At 39.8% G+C, this 24,211-nt stretch overlaps 2 protein-coding genes across 5 annotated transcripts in view; one reads left to right on the top strand and one right to left on the bottom strand.

The window, feature by feature from the left end:
• The window catches only part of TCP11L2 (t-complex 11 like 2), a 38,561-nt gene that overhangs the window by 9,731 nt on the left and 4,619 nt on the right, over positions 1-24,211 (top strand). For 3 of the 4 annotated variants that reach the window (XM_025462010.3, XM_025462008.3, XM_025462018.3), the window contains 7 exons: positions 1,754-1,889; positions 5,434-5,554; positions 6,802-7,022; positions 8,074-8,210; positions 18,370-18,557; positions 18,765-18,946; positions 21,366-21,538. In XM_025462010.3, coding sequence (XP_025317795.1) covers positions 1,754-1,889; positions 5,434-5,554; positions 6,802-7,022; positions 8,074-8,210; positions 18,370-18,557; positions 18,765-18,946; positions 21,366-21,538 — 1,158 coding nt within the window. Of the gene's footprint in view, positions 1-1,753; positions 1,890-5,433; positions 5,555-6,801; positions 7,023-8,073; positions 8,211-18,369; positions 18,558-18,764; positions 18,947-21,365; positions 21,539-24,211 lie in introns of those variants that run through there. The other variant, XM_049115351.1, reaches the window with a different exon arrangement.
• Positions 16,725-17,105, bottom strand: LOC112669149 (60S ribosomal protein L37-like). The gene has a single exon (XM_035695965.2). It carries the CDS (start codon positions 17,084-17,086, stop codon positions 16,793-16,795), a length of 294 nt encoding a protein of 97 aa, XP_035551858.1. The 5' UTR covers positions 17,087-17,105; the 3' UTR covers positions 16,725-16,792.

Below are 24,211 nucleotides of genomic sequence, written 5' to 3'. Positions count from 1 at the left end.
ACTTAGAATTATGACTAAAACATGGTGGGCCTGGGTGGCTCTGTCAGTTAAGCAGCCAACTCTTGATTTGGGCTCAGGTCATGATCTCAGGATCCTGGGGCTTGTGCCCTGTTGAGCTCCATACTCCGCGAGGAGTCTGTTTCAGGATTTTCTCTCCCTCTGCCCACTCCTACACCCCTCGCTCCAATAAATAAATAACTCTTAAAAAAAAGGATGATAACTAAAACATTTACCCATGATATACATTTAAAACATGAAAAGGGGACCACTGAGCCACCCAGGAGTCCCTCTTGAAAGAATCTTAATGGCACAGAGAATTGAGAAAAGAATTGACTAGCAACCACCTAGCTTTCTGTGCTTTTTCTCACTCTTTATACTACATATGAGGTTGGTGCCTCTAACAGGGGACACAGGCATCCTAAAGAGGGGAAGTTTCACTAATTCCATGTATCACCGTTTTTCCCTTTCTCCCCCTCCTCTTCTAGATGGTCTTCCTCTTCCTTCTCTTTCTCCTCTGCTTCTTTAAAAAATTATTTTAGGTAGCAAAATATTGCCAGCCAGTACTGTTGTTTGAGGCAATGATTTTAATTAATTGAAGCTAAGAATTCCAATAGTGATTTTTAAAAGATTTTACTTTGTTAGAATTAGAATAATTTTTTAGAATAATCTTTAGGGGTAATTAGAATAGGGACACCTGAGTTGCTCAGTGGTTGAGCATCTGCCTTTGGTTCAGGTCATGATCCTGGGGTCCTGGGATTGAGTCTCACATCGGGCTCCCTTCAGGGAGCCTGCTTCTCCCTCTGCCTGTGTCTCTGCCTCTCTCTCTGTGTCTCTCATGAATAAATAAATACAATCTTTTTAAAAAAGTAATTAGAATAATTCTTTATTTACTACTTCCTACTGAGTAGATTATCCAGCTTACCAGATTAATTTTATTTTAATTATCTACATTTATGAAGTTCTTACTTTGTTCTTTTTTACTCAAATTACTTTACTTAATCACCTCAACACAGCCCTGAGGAGGTAAGTTATGCCGTAGTGAAGTCAAATAATATCTACCAGCAGTAGAAATTGGAATTAAACCTAAACATTACGCTATACTGCCTATACTTTTAGAAGTTGTAGTTTTAAAAAAATCAGTTATTTCATCTTGTCTGCTTAAATTAATGAAAGTTACAAATGACAGAATAAAAGTAGTCTTACCAAGTTCCTGCATATTACTGCGTAATAAGTGCAGATACCAAGAGGTACTAAAATGTGACATGATTTAATAAAAGAAAAGTAACTTATGATAGCTTATGTTAATAAGATAATTTCTAAAACATTTGAGAATTTGGGCAGTCCTTGTGGCGCAGCGGTTTAGCGCTGCCTGCAGCCCAGAGTGTGATCCTGGAGACCCGGGATCGAGTCCCACATTGGGCTTCCTGCATGGAGCCTGCTTCTCCCTCTGTCTGTCTGTCTGTCTCTCTCTCTCTGTCATTCATGAATAAATAAATAAAATCTTAAAAAAAATAAATAAAACATTTGAGAATTTATTATTAATACAGTAACTGAAACTATCAAAGGAGTTTTTGAATTTTTGAAGTCTTAAGTAATTAGCAGGGAAATCTACCTAATTTAGTATATGGTCGTCTTAACTTGTAAAACTCTGAATGTATATATTAGAATAACTTAAACTCTGTTTGCTTCGGGAGGCTTCATTCGATGGTAGCTTTTCCTCCATGACATGAACTGAGGCTTGTTTTTCTTTCAGCAACAAGCCCTCCCAGGGTCGTAACATTTGACGAAGTGATGGCTGCAGCAAGGAACTTATCAAACATGACACTTGCTCATGAAATTGCTGTAAATGAGAATTTTCAATTGAAACAAGATGCCCTCCCTGAGAACAGGTAACCCAGAGGCCTTTGTTTTATGTAAACCAAGCTGCGGAGTCTGTCTGTCTGTCTGTTTCTCTCTCTCTCTCTCTCTCTCTCACACACACACACACACACACACACACACACACACACGTTCACACAGATTCCTAGAAGTCTTGTATAATAGCCACTGGAAATAAAAATTGGTTAGTTCTCTAACAGGATCTTATACTTGTTTTTAAAACCATTCCTCTAGGGTACATGTTACCCATAATCTTTAGAACTTAGCTTAAATGTCACTTCCTGAGGAAGCTTTTCCTGACATATCAGAGCATACTAGTTTACATTAAATCCCCTTCCTAAATACTCCTATTGCCCCTTTTTGCTAAGAAGGCTTATAATTTTATGTTCAGTATCTGTCTTTATTATGTGACCAAAGCACCATTAATGGAGGAACTATGTCTATATTGTTTGCTGCTCTATCTCCATTGCCTGGCAGAATGCCTGACATATAGTACATGCTCAAGAAAGTTTGCAGATCGACTTCTTAAAAACTGATATTCAAGTTATGAAAGATAAATAAATGTAGCTGAGCTGCCAAAGTCCTAAGAATAGGTGACTCAGAAACATCTGAAGATAGGAATTACAACTACATGGGCACCCCTGGTTAACCTCACTGCCCCTGGCCCCAACCCTCCCAACCCTGAGACCTCTAGTTAGAGCCATGCTCTTATATCCTGCCTCAGCCTCTCTGACTTTGGTGGCTTATAAATCCCCTCGGACAAAGAGGAGAAAAGGTTTGAGGTCATAACTACACATAAATCACCTTTACAGGCATAGTTAGCTCATGAATAATGACACTGAATCTTCAACCTCACAGTGTCATTTATAAATTTAGAGGCAGGGGCAGCCCCGGTGGTGCAGAGGTTTAGCGCCACCTGCAGCCCGGGGTATGATCCTGGAGACCCAGAATCGAGTCCCACGTTGGGCTTCCTGCATGGGGCCTGCTTCTCCCTCTGCCTGTGTCTCTGCCTCTCTCTCTATCTCTCTCTCTCTCTCTCTCTGAATAAATAAATAAATAAATCCTAAAAAAAATAAAGTAAAATAAAAAAATAAATATAGAGGTATTTCCTCTATCAATTAAGATAGCATATAATATTCGATCCTATTTGGAGCTTTTATGTTTATTTGTTTTAAAGCAGGAAAATAGCAACATCATAATTTTCCTTCTTCGAAATATGGATCATAGTCCCCTCTTGAGGTTATTATTCATAATAATCATTAATAACTTTTTAAGATTACTGGCCAAAATAGTTGTATCTGTTTGGTTTTCTATGGTAACTGCATTTTACCACAATTCTTTATACCAGCTCTAGTACTACACTCTTAGGCCCAGCCACCATCATTTCTGACCTGGACTCTGAAGTCCTAGCAGGTTGTCCTGGCTCCATCTTTGATTCCCATGGTCCATCCTCCATATCCACATGGTAGCCAGAGTGATCTTTCAAAAGGGTTAATGAGAGTAGGTCATTTCTTTGCTTAAAATCCTTTAATGGTTTTCTATTACACTTAGAATAAGAACTCAAACCCCTAGGCAGCAAGGCCCTACTCCCAACTGTGTCTCTTCTTTCCCTCCTGCTTGCTATGCCTCAGGTGCTCTGGCTTCTATGCTGACCTTGGAGTACACCAGCTTTATCCTGTGTAAGGACTTTGTCCTCCTTTCTGCTTTTTCAGTGTTGTTCCCTTAGATTTTCACTGGCTGCTTGTTTGTTCCTCCTTCAAGTCTCAACTCAAAGGTCACTGTGTTAGAGAAGTTTTCTTCAACCACCAGTGAAGTTAGCAGCTTCCCCATCACTATCTACCACACCGTCTTGTTCTGTCTTCCTCATGGTTCTGAAATTGCCTTATTCATTTTTAATGTGTTTTGGTTTTGTCTTTCTGTCCCTGCTAACAAATAAGCTTTTTGAGAGCAGATACTTTTCTTTTTACTATAGTAACCACAGCACCTAAAACAGGGCCTGGCACATATTGGATGGCTTAGAAACATTTTTGACTGACTAATGAAAATGAATGTTCGAAGTTAAAATTAGCGTGTTTTATGAAGTATAGCAAAAGACAATTTGGGAGTATTTATACTTTAAATTCAAAAGTTGCAGATATAGGCATTAGTGAAGCACTGTGCTTTAGGATCAGACAGGCTATGGGTTTGAATCCTGGCTCTGCTGAGTCCATTTCTGAACCTCACATTCCCCAAGGATATGATAGGTACTAAAATACTCACTTGAAATGCATGCTCATAGGTATCTGAGTACCTTGAACATAAGTATTTTGATACTATGGGAAATAGGAATGCCTCCTTCCTTCATTTTCTGCCATATCTGGAAAATGTGAGCAAGGAAAGCAGAGTGCAAGCTTAGGACCATTACCTTTATTTAAAAATGCAATAGCATATTATGAGCCATTGATCCATTCAAGCCAACTACATGAGGCTTGTAAAGTCAAGGGTGAAAGTCCATCCTAGCAGTGTTTGCCTTTCTAATTGTTCTATAGCTGCTCAAGAGGGTCAACATTAGAAATAGCATTTACGTTGAATAAATCTAGTCAGGCAACTAGAATAAGTTTTAACATTTAAAGTTGCTGGGTAGAATATAGCATTTGCAGTTACAGAAACAATTTTAACTCACACTCCTTAGAAAGCTAATTTTAATTTCTCATAGCATTGTTGTATGTTTAGCTATTTATACTCTAAAAGGATGTGCTTAACTATCAAATTATTAATTCATTCACTGTGCATTCATCAAACACTCATGTATGCCAGGTAGTGTGCTTGGTATAGTGGCAGGTACTTAAAAGAGAAGTTATGGCCTCTGCCTGGGAGAGATGTATGCGCTGTAGGGGTTGGAGACTCATAAGCGAGTGCCGTGCAGGGAAATATGTGCTTTTCTTAAAACTGTTGCCAAATATAGAAGTTCAGTAGGGATGCATATTTAAATGTGCATCTATTTTAGGGCATTGACATAAGGGGTGAAGCAAAGTGGCCACCTATTCTATTGTGAGCTCTTCCTAGTAAAGTTCCCATTTCAGCATTTTGGTCTGGCTAACTTTAAATGGGACATCTAAACTGCGGTTGGCAGCAATTCACATGCATGTCTCCTTCGGGTCAGTCTGTTCTTTTCTGTGCAATGAAACTGTAGCTGTTGAGGAAAGAGCAACTTTGCTGTCTCATCCCCACAAATCTAGAACAAGTCTAAAGATTTAAAGAGTAGCTGAGTAAATTATGGAATCTCCTTAAGACAGAATTTTATGAATTTATTGAAGCTATAGCAAGGAAGCATTTTTAAAGTGTGGGGGGAATCTCTTAGGACAGAATATTAACCATAATTAGTTGATTATTCTCAACTATATTAAAACAATACTTTGAACAAGGGAAATGTGTCAAAAGATTAAAAATGAGATTATGGGCCATTTTCTGGGATTTTTTTTCTGCATTTTCTAAGATTTCTGCAATGAGCATGTTTCTTTTATAATCAGGAAAGATAATGCTTATTTTTAAAAACAACTCATTTCCTTCCTGTAGCTTAGCCAGTCGAGTAAAACACATTGTCCACCGGGCTTTCTGGGACGTCCTGGAGTCAGAACTGAATGCTGAGCCTCCTGAGTATGAACATGCCATCAAACTGTTTGAAGAAATCAGAGAGGCAAGTTAATATTGTATTGATTAGTAAGTTTTTTTCCCCCCAGAGGCTGTTTTTATGTCCTCTAAAGAGTTTTGGAGATTCTTTTTGGAAAACTGAGTAAATTCAATCACTGGAAGAGTGTTTTCTGAAATGCACTTCCTTGGGTGGGGTGGGAGCTAGGGAAATACGGCAATGGAAGGAGCACAGGGCAATGTTTAGCACACAGAGTAGTGGTCACAGTAGTTAAAAGCACAGATTCAGGAGCCAGACAGCCTGGTTTAGTGACAGGTTGTCTAACAAGCTTTCCCTCCATGACTTTTTGTGTCCTGAGTACTTGCAGGGTAATCATAAGAATTAAATGATATGACAGTTACAGTTTTAACTGACATTCACAAAGTACTTGCTCTGTGCCAAACACTAGATTATTCATTATTGTTACCATAATGCTGTGAGGTAGTTACTTCTGTTATTTTCACTGAATAAAAAAGAAATGGAGTTCCCTTATGCAGGGTCACACAGCTTTGAGGAGTGGAGAGGAATTTGAGCTGAGATGCTCTGGCTCAAGCCTGTACTCCCAACCATGTGTGGTGTGTGTAAGCACAGTGTCTGCTGTGTGGTGAATACTCAGGAGAGGTTGCTTATATAATATATAATATTTTTGGGATCCCTGGGTGGCGCAGCGGTTTGGCGCCTGCCTTTGGCCCAGGGCGCAATCCTGGAAACCCGGGATCGAATCCCACGTCGGGCTCCCGGTGCATGGAGCCTGCTTCTCCCTCTGCCTGTGTCTCTGCCTCTCTCTCTCTCTCTCTCTCTCTCTCTCTCTCTCTCTGTGACTATCATAAATAAATTTAAAAAAATATTTTTACATAGAAAATACACTAATGGAGCCCATAGGGTATTTCCATTTGCTCTTCTTTAAAGGGTCCTTATGCAGCCATGATCTGCAACTTGTTCTCTCTTTGCATGGTTTATCTGTAAACTATTTGAAGTTATTTCAATAATACTGCTTCCTTGCCAGTTGTTCTCATTTTGGTAGTTTCAGTAACTTCCCATGGGTTGGGGTGGAGGCTTTAATTCAGAAGATAGAGCTTTCTTTTTAGAGTTGAGACACTAGAGTGCCCACTCTGACCCACCACCAGACAGTGAATGCTTCTGTGGCATCCAGGGCATTAAAATATGGACAAGGAGCTTAGTCATCTGGAAGTAAAAAATGACAACCCTTATCCACATAACGATGCTGTTAACTTCTCTTTCCTTTCCCTATGTAGATTCTCCTCTCTTTTCTGACTCCTGGTGGCAACCGACTTCGCAACCAGATCTGTGAAGTTTTGGACACAGACCTCATTAGGCAGCAGGCTGAGCACAGTGCTGTCGACATCCAGGGCCTGGCCAACTATGTCATCAGTACGATGGGAAAGCTGTGTGCTCCCGTTCGAGATGACGATATCAGAGAGCTAAAGGCGACCAGCAACATTGTGGAGGTGCTGAGGTTAGCACTTACACTGCTTGCATTTTCTCAGAGTATCTTTGAGTTCATTCAAAAGGGAAGGTGGGTGGGTAGGTGGTGCCTGGGTAGTGCAGTTGGTTAAGTGCTGACTCTTGGTTTTGGCTCAGGTTGTGATCTCAGGATCCTGAGATCAAGCCCCAAATTGGGTCCTGCGCTCAGTGCAGAGTCTGCTTGAGATTATCTTTTCTCCTGCCCCTCCTGCTTATGTTCTTTCTATCTCAAATAAATAAATAAATCTTTAAAACACACACACACACACACACACACACACACACACAATAGAGAAGTGTGGGAATTGAGCAACACAGAATAATAACTAGTCTTTCAAAGGAATCCTTGATCTTAGAAGAAAACCAGATAAGCAAAACTGAAGTATTTTTCCTCTGTGCCTCAGTGCCCTGTACGTTTTTTTCTTTTCTCTCCACCCACCCCCATTCCAGTAGGAATAGAAACCATATATACTTTGTTCAGACTCCTTAAAATTTCAGGGCTTTCAAATGAAAATTCCTTTTTGAATCTTCTTTGTCTCATTAAGACTCATTGTTTATCCTTCTTAGTGTCTATCAGTTTACGGCTGGGTGTAATGGATCAGCTGGAAGTATTGTATTTGCTCAAGCAAATACTCTTGAGATCTGTGAAGAATACCTTTGGAATGCACATGTAATGCCTTCTATTAAATGTGACCTTGCTGGGACGCCTGGGTGGTTCAGTGGTTGAGCATCTGCCTTTGGCTCAGGGCATGGTCCCGGGTCCTGGAATTGAGTTCCACATTGGGCTCCCTGCAGGGAGCCTGCTTCTTCCTCTGCGTATGTCTCTGCCTCTTTCTCTATGTCTTTCATGAACCAATAAATAAAATCTTAAAAAAAAAAAGAAAAAAAGAAAGAAAGATAGAAAAAAGTGACTTTGCCAATGGGAATTGGAATTTCAAAACTATTTGGGGATGTTTATCTTTTCCAGCCTGTCAAATAGATCACAATTAATGAATTTCAGTCATTAAACACCACTCTAACTATTTGAATTCTAAAATTTTTAGACAAATATTTCATGTCCTGGACCTCATGAAAATGGACATGGTCAATTTTACAATTAGGAGTCTTAGACCACATCTTCAACGCCAGCTGGTGGATTACGAGAGAACCAAGTTCCAAGAAATTTTAGAAGAAACTCCAAGTAAGTGCAATATAATGTGTATATATTGAAATTAAATGGAAATATGATGTTTATGTTTTTGACATCTTAAGGAGTATCCCTAGAGGATTTTGGCTTTTCTGTTTAACATTTTTTAACATTAACATTTTTTAACTTCTAAAATCAACATCACAGATTTAAGCTATCTGTTGTGTTCCAAGAATTGTGCAAAGCACTATTCATTTCTTCATGTATTAAAAAATATATATTTGTGGAACGCCTGGGTGGCTCAGCAATTGAGCGTCTGCCTTTGGCTCAGGGTGTGATCCCGGGGTCCTGGGATTGAGTCCTGCATCGGGCTCCCTGTGAGGAGCCTGCTTCTCCCTCTGCCTGGGTCTCTGCCTCTCTGTGTCTCTCATGAATAAATAAATAAAATCTTTAAAATATATGTATATACATACATATATATATACACACATACATACATATATATATTTATATACACACATACATACATATATATATTTATATACACACATACATATATATATATATATATATATATATATATATATATATTGAGCACCTGCAATATCCTAGACTACTTAGTTGCTGTGGATACTGTAGTGAACAAACAATATTGTGACCCCTGAGGAGTGCTGACATTCTAGTAGGCATGGCAAACAAACAAATAACATATATTGTCAGATGGGTTAAGTGCTATGAAGAAAAGTAGGAAAAAGGGCAGAGAGCAATGGGGCAGGAGTGGGGGAGGTAGTGTTTTTTAAGATAATGTAGACTGGGAAGCCCTCTCTAAGAAGTAACATTTGAGCTGAGTTTGCAAAGGAAAGAGGAAGGGGCATGTGAAGATGTAAGAGAAGAACTTTCCAGACAGAGGGACAAAAGCTTGGAAGCTAAGCTTGCATGGGAACTTGGACAGATACGGGGCAGACGGTGTGGCTGGAGTGGAGTAGGCAGGGAGAGAGTGGGAGGAGACGAGACTGAGAGGTAGAAAAAGATCCTATTGAGCTTTGCTAGGAAATGAGAGGAGTTTTAGAGTTGATTCCAAGAGTGATGGGAAGTCACTGGAGAGTTTTAAGCAGGAGGGCAATGTGTGATTTTCATTTTTAAAGACTACCCTGGCTTCTGGGTAGAGAACAGATTATAACAGGAGCAAATTGGAGAGGGAGACGGGCACCAAGTAGGCAGTATTGCAGTTGTTCCAGTAAGAAGTAATGGTCCAGGGAGCAAGTAGTGCAAGTAGCAAGGGTGGAAGTAGTACGAAGAATCCAGATTCTGGATGTATTTTGAAAGTTGAATCAAATGATTGACCAAAAGCTGAACAAAGGAGAACAGGGAGGAGTAGAGGATGATGCTAAGATTTTCACCTGAGCAGCAAGGTGAATAGTGATGGCTGTCTGTGAGGTAGGGCAACAAGGGAAGGCAAGTAGGGAGGTGGTATGGAATCAGGGTTCAGTTTTAGATATATGAACTTTGAGATCTTGTTTGGCATCAACATGGACACATCAGATAGGCCTGTGGGTGTAAGAGACTAGAGTACAGTTGGATGGTGGATACTGAGGATACATATTCAGGATTCATCAGTATATTTATGATAGATAAAGCCAAGATATGTTAGAATAATAGCTAACATGTATAAAATGCTTACCACATGTAAGTACTTTACCTGTATTAACTAATTTGATCTTTGCAACAACCTTAGGAAATTACTCCCCATTTTATGAGTGAGGAAACTGAGGCATAGATTAGTTAGATCACTTGTCTCCATGACACAACTTGTAAGCTATGGAGCTGGGACTCCCCCAGGTGTTCTGGCTACAAAGTTCAATTTCTTAGCCACAATATTACACTAGATTAAATTATCTGGGGAGTGAGTATAGATACAATGACCTGGGACTCTAAAGCATCTAGAGCTTGAGAAGAGGAGAAAGATCTAACAAAGGTGACTGTGAAAGTAGCTAGAGAAGTGAAGGAAGCCAGGAGCTGGTGATGTTCTGCAAGACAAGTGAACAAACTGGAGAATGAAGACGTAATCAGCTATGACAAGTGCTGAGTGGTCAAGAAAAATGAAAGTCAAGGTTTGATCATAGGATATGACTACATGAGGATCCTTGGTAACCCTAATGGGAGCAGGTTCATGGACTAGTGGGCATTAAAACTGGACTGGGAGAGGGGTCAAGAAAGACTGGGAGTAGAGAACGTGGTACTTCAGTGAAATGTCACAGTTACTTAGTTAAGTAAATGTCACAGTTACTTAGTTAATTAAGTACTGTTATATGCTTTATTTCACAGGCGAGGGAATTGAGATCCCAGATGTTTGCACAGCTGGCAAAAGGCTGGCTTACTGATTCCCTCACTGGCAAATTTTTAATACTAGCTTATGGGCTTTAACTAAGCACACTCTAAGACTGTTTGGGTGATTCATCCACTTCACCCCCACTCTTCATGGATTGAGCTTTTCGGTCAAGATAGTCAGTATGGTGGCCTTATGTGAACAAAGCCAAAGCCAAACTGGTGTCACTTTTAAAGGGGCTCTTAAAGACACTTTTAAAGAGTCTGGAGTATGTCCAGGGAGGAGGGCCTGGGTCATGGAGGGTCATAGGAAGAACAGTCCATGAAGCTATATACATTCTGCTTGGTAATAAGGAGGTACACATAGGCCAGGAGCACTGCCCTCCTGTTGATATTGGTTTAGGGACTTTGGGTTAAGCTCTGTAGTGTAGACTAGGACCAATGGAGAAAAATAACAGGCAGCTAGTTTTGACCCTTTTTAGCAGCAAGAGCTGTTTTAAGCTTGGAATGGGTATTTCTATTACTAGTAGTCAGTGCCAGCTGTCATTTTATTGAACACTTATTATATGCCAAGTCCTTACTATGGCCAAACATTTTACCTTTATTAGCCCATTCAAGCCTCACAAAGCCCTATGAATCTGGCACTGTTATCATTCACTGTTTATAAGTGAAGAAATTGAGGTTAAGGTACTTAGCTGAGGTGACTGCTAAAGCCTGGATAAACCAGACATGTCTCTGCCCCAAAGCATGTATGTTGAACTGCTACACAACACTGCTGGTCTTCAGATGAGATACTGACTTTCTTTGGGGTATCTGCAGAGGGAGTGTGGCACTGAGTGGAAGATAAGATTAGATGACATCTGAGGATCCTTCCACAATAAAAATTCTGTGATTTTAGGGCTGTATTGTTTTAGCTCCTCAGGGAAAGAGGGATTAATGGAAATAGAACCCTACGTAGAACCTGAATCTCAAACCTGCACTATAGTAACCATGTTTGTGCAGTGTTTTCCTTTCCAGCATTTTATTGGTTGGTTTCATTTGTGTGCCTGTGTACATGTATATACACATGTGCGGAAATGTGTCTGTCTTGAATCAAGATAGCTTGTCTCATGGAGCAAATTCCTTAATATTGGTTTGAATTACAGTTTTGTTCATGTTAAATGATTTGTTTCTGTCTTAAAATCTAGGCTTAGTGACCTGCAATTCATTTGTACTTTTCACATTGACTTGGATATTTTCAGAGATTTAAGAATAGAATAAATCCAGTTGTGTATATAGGTCATTATTGCCTAGCTCTAAATATGTTCCCAGAGAAATCAAGAGTCCAGGAATCAGAGTGTGTGTCAGTTGTTAATTATATCCTCAAGTCCCTCTGCCAAAAGTCGGTCACTGTGCCCTAATATCAAAATAAGAGCCTCACAGTAACATGCAGAAGGACAAAAGGATTGGATTTTTGTGTGTACATGATTTTTTATAAAATAATTATTGGAAAATTAATACATAGAAGTACCCTAGATTTCTAAATTGACTCCAGAAAATATTTTATTTTGCCAACACAGAGTTTTTATATAATTCTCTGATTTACAGTATACCTAAGAAAGCCTGAGGCAATGATTGGACACATACACTAAGCATCAATAGGATGACCACATCAGGTTCAACAACTAAATTACTTGTGAAAAGAGTAACAGATTACCCCTTGGGGGTGCAGAGCATAAGTAATTTCTAAGATACTCAGAAGGTTTTTATTTATTTAGGTAATATCTTATGTCTGATAAAATATTCTCATAGAACTTCATTTCATGTGATTCTTTTTTGAAATTTTTTTTATTGGAGTTCAATTTGCCAACATATAGCATTAACACCCAGTGCTCATCCCGCCAAGTGCCCCCCTCAGTGCCCATCACCCAGTCACCCCAACCCCTCACCCACCTCCCTTTCCACTACCCCTTGTTTGTTTCCCAGAGTTAGGTGTCTCTCATGTTTTGTCACCCTCACTGATATTTTCACTCATTGATTCTTTTAAAAATCCTATAGGACATAAATATTTTTCAGAAACACATCAAACTGCAATTTTATTTTCTTTGCCTGACACACAAAGCATTTAAGAACTTAATGGAACATGCAGAAGATGAGCAAACTGATGTTCAGCAATGGCTTGCCCAAACACAGAGTCACACAGCTAATAAGTAGTAGAGCTAGGACTGGAAGCCAGGTCTCCTACATCCAAGCCAAGATTAAACCAAGCTGCTGTTTTGGCTACTTTCTTTGGATTTTTCACTTTTGTGTTTCATCAACTGGGTGGTATTGAAAACAACAGAAACCAACTCTGGCTGATTTAGCAAAAAGGGAAGTGAATGGAAGGACGGCGGTAGTTCACACAAAAGCTAAAATAGCTGAGCCTGAGCAAGGCCAGAAACCAGGAGAACATCGGGAATCCGGGCAGGAAAAAATAAGGAAAGTTCCTAGCTCCATCATCAGAAGACTTAATGCATACTTTAAAATGGGCCATCCTTGAATGCTATAGTCACCATTCAGATCCCAGGAAAGTTTGATGAGCATATGATTCAGGTAGGCCAACCCATGGTCAGGGACCTCTTAACTGATATTCACATGGAAGGAGGGAAAATGATTTCTCAAAGAAAGCCATATCAAGGGGTACCTGGCTGGCTCAGTCAGTAGAGCATGTGACTCTTGATCTTGGGTCATGAGCTCAAGCCCCATGTTGGGCATGGAGCCTACTTATAAAAAAAAAGAAAAAGAAAAAAGAAAAAAAAGGAAAGAAAATCAGTGTCAAAGGAAGGGAGGTGAGGTATTGTTAGGCATAATAGAGCAGGTGTCATGGATAAGGGAACTATATTCTTCTAAATGGAAATTGGAGTACTTAGTCTGAATGTACTTGCTAGAATATTGAAAATGGGAGCCAATTAAAGCTTTGCACAACATCCACATCTCCTATTCACATATTCTGCAGCATTCTCGTAGTTTATGTGAATACCGTCTGCTCAGAATTGTTCAGGCCGTCCCCCAGATCCAGGATATGGAGTTGTTGCCTTTTTAGAGGTCACTCAGAGTTCATCCTTAAGTACTAGGTTTCATGCTTAGTTACCATATTAGAAGTCAGCAAAGATGGGAATTGTATTCCTTGAATAATCCATATGGGGATACCCTTGATGCATTCATCTGAGGAGGCTCAAATACTAAACTCATTCATACTAAACTGACAGATTTTACAGGACATTCCCCTGAATGCTCTTGTAGCACTAAATAGCACAACCAGTGGCTTTTACATAACATAAATTTACATATATGTTTAGTGTTGATGAAACTTTATGTGATTTTAATCTGTGTTTACTAGGTTTAGATTCAGGGACTTAATTGACCAACTCATAACCCGTATCTCTTTTTTTCTTTTAAACATCATCAAAGTATGTTCTACATACAGTAAAATGTGCCCACTTTAAGTGTATGGTTCTGTGGGTTTTGACAAAAGAATATGCCCCTGTAACTACCACTACAAACAAGATATAAAGCATTTCTGTTGTGCCAGAAAGAACCCTCTTGCCCACTGGTCTACTTTCTGTCTCTATGGATTTGCCAGTTAGGGACATTTCATATGAATCAAATCATACAATGTGTGGCTTTTTGTGTCTGGCTTCTTTCACTTATTATATTTTTAAGATTTACCTGTGTTGTAGCACATATCAGTACTTCATTTTTTTTTTTATTGGATTCGATTCTATCCTCTGATCTATATGTCTTCACCAATATGACACAGTCTTGGTTATTGAGGCTAAGTCTTGAATTCAGGTATTTTTAGTCTTCTTTCTTTGTTCTTACTCAAAATTGTTTGCCTCTTTTAGGTGCTTTGAATTTCCATATGCATTTTTAATTAGTTTATTAGTTTCTGCAGAAGAAGCCAGGTGGGATGGTGATTAGAATTATGTTGAATTGACATCTTCACAGTACTGAATCTATTAATTTGTGAACTAGATATCACTACTAAAATCTAATTTATTTCAGCAATATGTTTTAGTTTTGGTGTTCCAGTCTTGTACTTAATTTTTTTAAAGATTGATTGATTGATTGATTGATTGATTGATTGATTTAAGGTGGGGAGGGGCTAAGGGAGAGAGAGAAACTTAAGCAGACTCTGTGCTAAGTGCAGAGCCTGACACAAAGCTCTGTCTTACAACCCTGAGATCATGACCAGCTGAAACCAAGAGTTGGACGCTCAACCAACTGTGCTACCCAGGCACCCCCATCAGTTCCATACTTATTTTGTTCAGGTTAATCTCATTTGTTCTGTGTTCTTTGATGCTATTATAAATGATATTTTGTAAAAGTTTTATTTTCTAGTATATAGAAATATAACTGATTTTCAAATATTGGCTTTGCATCCTGAGAACTTGCTAAATTAACTTATTAATGCTAGTAGATTTTTGGAATATTCCTTAGGTTTTTCTATGTATACAATAATTTTGCCTGCAAATAAAGACAGTTTTACTTCCTCTTCTTTTTTATTTAAATCTGTGTGACTTTTGTTTCTTTTTCTTGCCTTATTGCACTAAGACATCCAATCAAATGTTCATTAGTAGTCATGAGAGAGAGGATCCTTGCCACTCTAGGGAAGAGTTTTTCCATTGTTTGACCATTAAGTATGATGTTAGCTGCAGCTTCTCATAGATGTTCTTTTCTGTGTTGAGGAAGTTTGCTGAGAGTTTTTATCTAAATAGGCCACATGTTAAATTTGGTCACGTGCTTTCTCTGTATCTATTGGAGTGATCTTTTTTTTTCTCTCTTTTATAGTGTTAATATTCTGAATTACAGTGATTGCTGTGTTTCTTTTCTTTCTTTTTTTTTTTTTTTTTGATTGATTGCTGTGTTTCTAATGTTAAACCAACCTTGTAATACTGAAATGTTTATTGTACCCCTTGGTCATAGTTAATTATTTTATCTTGCTAATACTTTACCTTGCTAATGCTTTCTTAAGGAGTTTTGCATCTGTATTTTTTGGAAAAGATCACTCTGTAATTTTCTTGTAATGCCTTTGTCTGGGTTTGGCACCATGGCAAAGCTGAACTCATAAAATGAATTGAGAAATATTCCCTTCTCTGCTTTGTGAAAGAGTTTGCAAAAACCACTTTGTTTTGATTTGCATGTACTGTGTACATTAGTACAAACATTTTATTGGATGACAGTAGGGAGGGAAAGATAGCTGCAGACCTGTAGGACCAATCAGTTTGTCAGTCTGAAGGAGACTATTTGAGCCATTCCTTAAGCCCATGGTTACTTCCAGAGATGGTGAATTGGAAACCTACCAGGTCTCTAATGCCAGACACAGAGAGCAGAGGCTTTTAGACCAACCCCTATATGACAAGTACCACTGGAAAGGTATCTGAGTATTTTTCAAAGCAAATGTGTCTGCCAAAACAAAGCCACATGTCACATACCTATCAGTTGTGATATGAAGTAAGTCAAGGGAAAGAAAGAAAAAATAAAGATCATAGATTAGACTCTCAGTGATCTCACTAGTGAGATGAAATTAAGACGGATGCACTTGAAATATTTAATAACAATTTTTTTAAAAATAGAGAAGCTGTTTTTTTAGTTCAGCTGTTTAAGAAAAATGACAGCCAGATCAAAAATTCAAGGACAGGTGCTCTGAGAAGGGAGAGCTAAGAATGAGTCCATATGATCAAGGAAGGCTTCCAACAGGCAGAGGGATTTAGGTGAGACCAGTAAGGACTGGTTGGATTTAGATTTAGAGAACCAGGTAGTTTCAGGGCGGTTAGGCCAAGTCTCCCTGGCAGGAAAATAGAAGCATGTATTGGATGCACAGTTGAAGTCAGGTGCAATGCTCCTGGGCCTCCACAGCTCCTAGGAAATTCTTGGGTAAATGCACCTGGGAGGCTATTGCCTGTTCTCGTGTTTCCCCCTCCTAGTAGGCTAAGAGCTTCTTGAGTGCACGGAACATGTTTACTCATCTAAGACTCCATAGCACTTTATACAGTACCTACTGCATATTCAGTGTTCAGTTATTGAATGAATGAATGAATGAATGAATGAATGAATGAAGAGAATTACTGCCCATATGAAAAATAAAGGGTACCAGTGTCCCACGGGGTTGACCTTGGATTTGGAGCCACATAGAATGGTCAGTGTACTAGCTTGTGGGAATAACATCTCAGTAGATCCCTTAGAGGAAAGCTGATGTTTCACTCTGAACTCATGCTCTTTCTGCTTTTTTTTTTTTTTTTTTTTTTACTTTTTAAAACCAGAACGTTTATTTTGACTAATCGTTGAAATCCTTAAGATAAACTGGATGCTGCAACAGCTGCCCTCTTGGGCTTAGGTGTCGTTCCTTCACGGAATCCATGCCTGAATCTGCGGCATACAATTTTTAGGTGCCTCATTCGACCGGTCCCAGTGGTATTCCGTCTTTTAGCCTTGGCACTCCAGTTATACTTTCTCTTCCGCTTGGCAGGGTAGCCACACTTGCCGCATGTGGACTTCTGAAGGTGGTAGGCCTTAGAGCCACAGCGGCGGCACAACGTGTGCGTCTTATTGCGATGCTTTCCGAACGATGATGTCCCCTTCGTCATCTTGTTTCCGCGGCAGACCCCAAAGAGCTACTTTACCAGTCATACTTAATTATGGCTTCATAATAGGATCACCTGGGGTGTTTAAACACAGATGCCTGAGCCCCATCTCAGACTGATTAAATCAGAATCTCCAGGAGCTGTGCCCAAGATCATTCTTTTCTTTTTCAAGCTCTCCAGGTGATTCTAAAATCACCCACGATTGAGAATCACTATGGTACACTGTTGCTTTTGAGATAACTAAATGGGCTTTTAAATGTGTCAGCTGTAAATGATTGAGCACGCAGTATAAATGCTTATTAACACCACGTTGTAATTGTATCCACAAAGATCCCCCCCTTTTCTCTCTTTCTGTTGGATATCCTTTAAATAAAAGACTACAAATTTTACATCTTTATGAACAGAATTAGAACATTTGCCAACTGAGGAGAAGCAAAGTTATGAAATTCTGAGGTAATATTGCTCTGGTGTGGCAACCAGAGCTGCTGACAAATTACCCCTGCTCAAACGCTGGGTCTGAGGAAGCATTTCAGGATCACTATTCTTTATTTCATTCTCTGGTGCTTTTAAAAAAAATCTGTGTTCAGTATGCAATTTTTTTTTTTTAGCAAGTTCCACCTTATAAATTCTACCAAATACAGTTTTATAAGCAATGTGGTATAAAAAGCAGATTGTTTCTAGTGGGAAACCCTAGAACTGGGTCAAAAGTATAAGTGTGCACACTAGCATGCATGTGCATTTTGGGAAAGGCATGGCTCTAATCAGACACTCAGGGGACCCAGGACCCAAACATGTTTAATAAACAAGGCCTTTGTCTAAATACCTTCTCTGCACAGAATTCAAGGTTGTGTGTGAGCTGGATTCTGCCTACCTCCCCAGTGTCATCTGCTACTACTCTCCCTCATTTTCTATGGACCAGCGATACAGATATGCTTGTAGCATCCAGAATGTGCCATATTCCCTCACTATTCTGGGTTTCTGTATGCGCTGTTTGCTGGGCCTGGAGTGATAGTCTGCCTTATATCTTCAGGTGTCATTTACAGAGCTCTTCATCTTAGACTGTCCTGGACAGTGTCTGCTCCCTCCACTCCTGTGCCTTCTAGCATTTGTTGTATTCTGCTCTAATTATTGGTTTACAGCTCTGTCTCCCCATCTGCACTATAAGCTCCTTCAGAGGTGTGCCTGTCTTTTCATTCATGCCTAGCTCCTAACTTAACATCTGCCATGTAGAATGCACACAAGGGATCAACAGCAATAGGACAAATATGTGGCCTTTTCACTTATAGGTGCTCTTGATCAAACTACAGAATGGATAAAAGAATCTGTCAATGAAGAACTACTTTCTCTCTCTGAGACTGCTTTAACTCCTGGGGCTGAAAACAGCTCTAAACCAAGCCTGAGCCCTACGCTGGTGCTAAATAACAGTTATTTAAAACTGTTACAGTGGGATTATCTGAAAAAGGAATTACCAGAGGTGAGTGGGTTTTTTCCTTCCCTCAAGTTTTCCATCATTTTAATTCTCAAGTTCTATCTGTGCATCAGTTGGTCTAGTGTTGCATGTGGTTTAATGACTTTCCTGGAATCAGATAGAAATGGGAGTTTGGATGTAACATTGCTTGTTTTATATTTTCATGGTATTGAGCTTCCCTTTCTATTTTTACATTTAAAATAAATATGCTAGACACTCATGACAGATGGAGCACGTCTTCAGGAACTGACAGAAAAGCTGAATCAATTGAAAATTATTGCCTGCCTGTCCCTAATTACCAACAACATGGTGGGTGCTCTTACAGAAGGCCTCCCTGAGCTTGCAAACAGGTTAAAAAGGATTTCAGCTGTTCTACTTGAAGGCATGAACAAAGAGTAAGTTCCAAGTGTTTATATCTGCTCATCCTCATATTAAGGCTCTGCGTGTGTTTCAGAGATTGTGAATAATCCTGGATGTCTGGATGTGATATTCAGGGCTGTACTTTAGAGAAGCCTATTTTATACCTTCTTTTTCTAGAATTTCTTTTAATATCTCTCTCTAAAGGTTTATATTTCCTTTCATAAGAAGGGAGAGGTCTTTTCCATGACAAGTCCCAGAGTGAGTATCATATTTCCACTTAGGATGGGCATGTGCAAGAGCTCTTATTTGGCAGTGCTGTGAAACAAACAAAACCAGAATTCCAAGCTATGTGTTTAGAAAGCCTTATCATGGAGGCTTTCCTATTCAGTTCTGATTCCATCATTTTTCTGCAATGAAGTATATACCAACTTTACTGATCCAGCCTGCTATCAAGTCTTTAGAAGTAGTGTCATCCTGTCCTTTAGTGATGTGACACAAGTCCAGTGAAGGTCTTGTTTTTGCTATATTCATTTCCAGTATCAAACCTTAGATCTCATTTAGATTTTGCATTTAGATCATCCTGTTGCAAATCCTGTGCAAGTCAGAAAATTCCTAATCTTAGTCAATGATCAGATGTTTTCATGGGTCTTATATGGGTCACCTCCTCTTGCTGTGTCCCCTTTCAGGTATTTTTAAGACCTTACATTGCTCATTCCTATCTTTGGAGTGAGTTGCATCTATTCTTCCATCTCTTTCCCATTATTCAGAAAACACATAAATTATTTGATAAAATCCTAGAATATTAAGAGCCAAGAGGAGCCTGAGTGATTATAGCATCCAAAGTTGTCAGAGAGAATGGGATTTGCTTTGGGGTGCACAACGAGTAAAAGGGCAGTCCAAGGCCTGAGCCCTGGGCTGTGTCAAGGCCCTTCCTCTTCTACTGCTTCTGTGCTAATCAGCCAGGCTCATTTCCTTCACATTCCAGGACCCAAGATCTAGAATTAAAAGGAACTTTCTCTAGGTTTGCAGCTGGTCTTACCTTAGCATTTCCCCACATGGTAACTATTTCTTTCCAGAAATTTTTATTTATTAAACCTTTAGAGAACCCACAATGCTGCTAAGTATTAATATAAAGCATATAACAAAGTGGTTACTAAGAAGTCAAGCTTCAGGTCAGACAGATCAGGGTTTAAGTTCCAGCTCTGCTATTAGCTTGTTAGGTACCCTTGAACAAATTCCCAAATCACTCTGGGCCTCATTCTCTCACTTGTAAGAAGGGATGATTGTGCTTACTTACAGATGTGGGAACTTAAGATGATTCACCATGAAGCACATAGTGCAGGTGTCTGGCACATGCTGCTTGCTAATAACTGGTTAGTTGTAAAATATCTTCTTTATAGAGGCTCTGCCCCTCTGATTGCTTTATTGTTTTAATTTCCCATACCCACTCCTGTTCTCTCATCCTTTAATTCCCATTTTTGCAGAGTTATCTTTAAAGACTATTTCTGGATGGTAAGAGACATTTTTAATCATCATTCCCTAAAGGCATGGACCCACCACATGCCCTTTCTGATCACGTCTTTTTCCTTACCTCTTAAATAACCCTCTGCCAATTGCTTTTCATAGTTTTCTGGGATTTTTTTAAAGTTTCTTGAAAGTAACAGTAGGAAGGAGCTTTTTTGATCATGACAGATCAAGAATTTTAGGTAATTTGTCACTATGGTATTAACATCTGAATATCTTCATTTCTTGTGGGTTTTTTAACACACATTTCTTGTGGGTTTTTTATTTGAGAGAGAGGGAGATATCACAAGTGGGGGGAGGGGCAGAAGAAGAGTAAGAGAGAGAACTTCAAGCAGACTCCCTGCTCTGAGTACAGCACCTAGTGCAGGGCTTGATCCCAGGACCTTAGGATCATGACCTGAGCTGAAACCAAGAGTTGGTTGCTTAACTGACCCTGAGCCACCCAGGTGTCCCTTCATTTCTTGTTTTTGGTTGGTTTTATAGATTCACTGTTGAGGCATAAAGGAATTGATTCTTACTTCATTTTATAAGCATAGATTTGACAAAAAAAAAAAAAAAAAACTTGAATTAATTTGTTCAGACCAAAACGTTTATTTTAAGAAGTAAGTAGGTATTTTCCTTTCTGATGGTCCTGCATGAAAATGGAGTTGCAGACGTATTTTCGGGGACCATACTTTTCTGATTTTGCTTTCCTAACTAAACAGTACCTATGGAATTGAATGGTTTTAAGTATTTAAAAATCTGCTACACATAAGGGTTGGTGCTTGGGAGGAGTTACTATATTCTAAGTTCATGCTAATAGAGGTACTTACTGTCTTTGTAAATGAAAAGTGACAGACATTTGAAACAAGTTGGTATATTAAAAGATAGATATAAACTGCTGAACAAAAAAACCTATTCCTGATGCAGTTTTGTTTCATGTTTTTTTAGGACCTTTAACTTGAAGGAAGTCCTGAATTCCATTGGTGTTCAGACTTGTGTTGAGGTTAACAAAGCCCTGGTGGAGAGAGGTTTATCCACTTTAAATGCTGAGGTCCAAGCTAATCTTATAGGTCAATTTTCAAGCATCGAAGAGGAGGACAATCCTATCTGGTCCTTGATTGGTGAGTCATGTTTTTATTGGTTTCTGCTTCAATTCCAATTTGCTTTAACTTGCTGGTTTTGACTAGTGTCAAGTGTCAGTTGCATTTTAGTCTTAAACAGATTACCTGTTCTTTTTGGAGAATAAATATAAAAATATAAAGAAAGAAATTGTAAATTTCAAAGGTTTGAGACTCATTGCTTATTCTGTGTGTATATGTAATAATAGAGTAGGGGAATGTTCGAGGGCCCTCTGTCTTACTATCCAGCCAATAGATTTTTATGAAGAAAATATCGTAATGCTATCAGTAATGTTAAAATCCTAGATCAGTGCAACAATCCAAACCCGCTGGTAGTAAGTTCACAGAAAATAGATACCAATTCTGCTGTGAGCAAGGCTCAGGGAGCTAAGGCCTTTTTCTCGGTCAGACTTAAAGAGACAATGAGTAAAGAGCCTGTGGAACTGGGGCACATGATGGTGGGCTTTTTTTGTATTTGGTTTCTAGGCAAGTGACCATCTCGGTGTCAAGTTATGTTGGTGAGTTGGGAAAATGGGGAATGCATCAGTTAGGACTCTTTCTATTACCTGTGACAGAACTGAACCAGCTTAAGCAAGAAGGAAGTGCATTTTCTCACATAACCAATAAGAGCAGAGCAGGACTGGCTCTATATGGCTTAGTTAGAGTTCAGTCTGTGTCACTGGCACTAGTTTCCCCACCTCTACTCTTCAACACTGCCTTCCTTTGGGCTGGCTGTCATCACAGATAGGCTCTTTTCTATCATGGCAAGACAGCTTCAGCTCCAGCCTGTATCTTTCCACATTGCAGTCAAGTGAAAAACAAGGTATTGGCTTTACTGTTAACCCAAATAATGACCCCAGAATTGAGCCTCATTGGCTCCAGTTGGCATGGCTATAGGTCAAAACACATTCTTGAATCAGTCATGGTGGCCAGAGGGGAAGGAACTGGAGCTTGAGATGTATGTTCAGTTCCTGGAGCCAGAGTGAGTCTGCTTTCCCTGCAGCACCTGGTCTGAGAGAGAGGAGATGATTTCCCCCAGACCAAATTGGGGTGCTGTGGCCAGAAGGAGGGGGAGAGGGTGATGTGGGGCACAAAGCAAGTGTCTGCTGCAGAGAGTGAGGAATAAAGACCAGAAGGAGGAGAAGAGGAATGGGACCTATGGCTAATCTGCAAGTTTTCAATGTACAACACTGACTTCCCTAAGAGTACAAAGGCTTGTCATTATTTATTTGAGGCTCTCACATAGTTTCTCTCATCCTTACCCCTGGGGACATGGAATGCTGGAGATTTAGGCCACTAAAAGCTCAAGGCTTTAACTGCTTCCCAGAAAGGAGTAGTGCCAGTGTGCAGCACTGTGGGCTTCTTAGAGGTGACCCTGGACGACAGTGACAAACACAGCATAGCTGCAGCCCCCTGGAACTAAGCCCTTCCCTGCATGCCTTCGCTGCCTACGCCTTTGTGTCCTCACAGCCTGTGGTCTCCAGCAGGGCAGCCCATACCTGGGAGGAGGAGGGGCAGACTGTCTGCAGTCTCTACCACACACCACTAGCCCCACTAGTGTGCAAGCCTCATGAGGATAGAATGCATGTTTCTCTGCTATATCCCTGTACCAGGCTGGACCCACAGCATGGCATTTAGTAAATACAGCCGACCCTTAAGCAATATGTGTTTGAACTGCTCAGGTCCCTTACATGCAGATTTTCTTTGATACAGTACTGTAAATGTGTTTTCTCTTCCTTATGATTTTCTTAATAACACTTTGTCTTCTCTAGCCTATTATAAGAATGAAATACATAAAATATGTGTTAATTAACTGCTTATGTTCTCAGTAAGGCTTCTGGTCAACAGTAGGCTCTTAGTAGTCAGGCTTTTGGGGAGCCAAAAAGTTCTATGTAAGTTTTTGACTGTATGAGAGCAGTCAGTGCCCCTCACCTCCATGTTGTTCAAGGATCAACTGTATTTGTAGAAGGGGTGAGCACATCAGAGACTTAGCTGGGTAAGTAACTCATATAACCAGCTGGTTGCAGACTAGGGACTCTCAATGAGTCAGACTCCAGAGCTCATATTCTTAACTACTCCCAGTGGGCACTGTAGTCAGAACTGGAGCCCTGCTGTGGGTTGGCACGGTGGCAGGAGCATTCGGGTGTCTTCTGTGCCCTTGCTGTGGTTAAGGGAAATATTTGTAATTCAGGAGGGAAGTTGGGATGCCCCACCTGGATGCACCACCCCATGGTGGCCTCTTAAAATCCCATAAAGCACTTTTTTTTTTCACCCAGCTATTCCCAGTCCAACTTTCCTGCTCTTTTGCAAACTGAAAGCATTTTTAACCTCATTCAAAGTATCGTTGCCTAGAAACTCAAATGACTCACTTGAGTGGCCCTCCCGAACGACTCTGGAAGCCAAGGGCACGCCTTTGGCAGGGACTCAGTTTGGCTGCTCCTAACTGGACAAATGCTTCTGTCATTTTAGTCTTGGCCTAAAAACCGACTCGTCCACAGAGGAGACAGAACCACTTGTCAGCATAATAACAGTTTTGAAAGAGTTTCTTTCTTTAAACAATCTTGCAGGAAGGTGTTGGACCATATCTGTGATAAAAACAGACCTGGGCTCCAGAGAGTAGGCAACCAGTCTAACGGGAAATTTAGTACACAATTGACTCTTAATTTTCTGCTTGCA

The sequence above is a fragment of the Canis lupus genome, chromosome 10, assembly GCF_003254725.2.
Source record: "Canis lupus dingo isolate Sandy chromosome 10, ASM325472v2, whole genome shotgun sequence".
In the NCBI taxonomy this organism is placed as follows: Eukaryota; Metazoa; Chordata; class Mammalia; order Carnivora; family Canidae; genus Canis; species Canis lupus.
Note: the sequence above shows the minus strand (reverse complement) of the source record. Positions and strands in the feature narration are given on the sequence as shown.

Coding starts and splice junctions, on each gene's coding strand:
- LOC112669149 (XM_035695965.2), bottom strand. CDS start 17,086: ATGACGAAGGGGACATCATCGTTCGGAAAGCATCGCAATAAGACGCAC.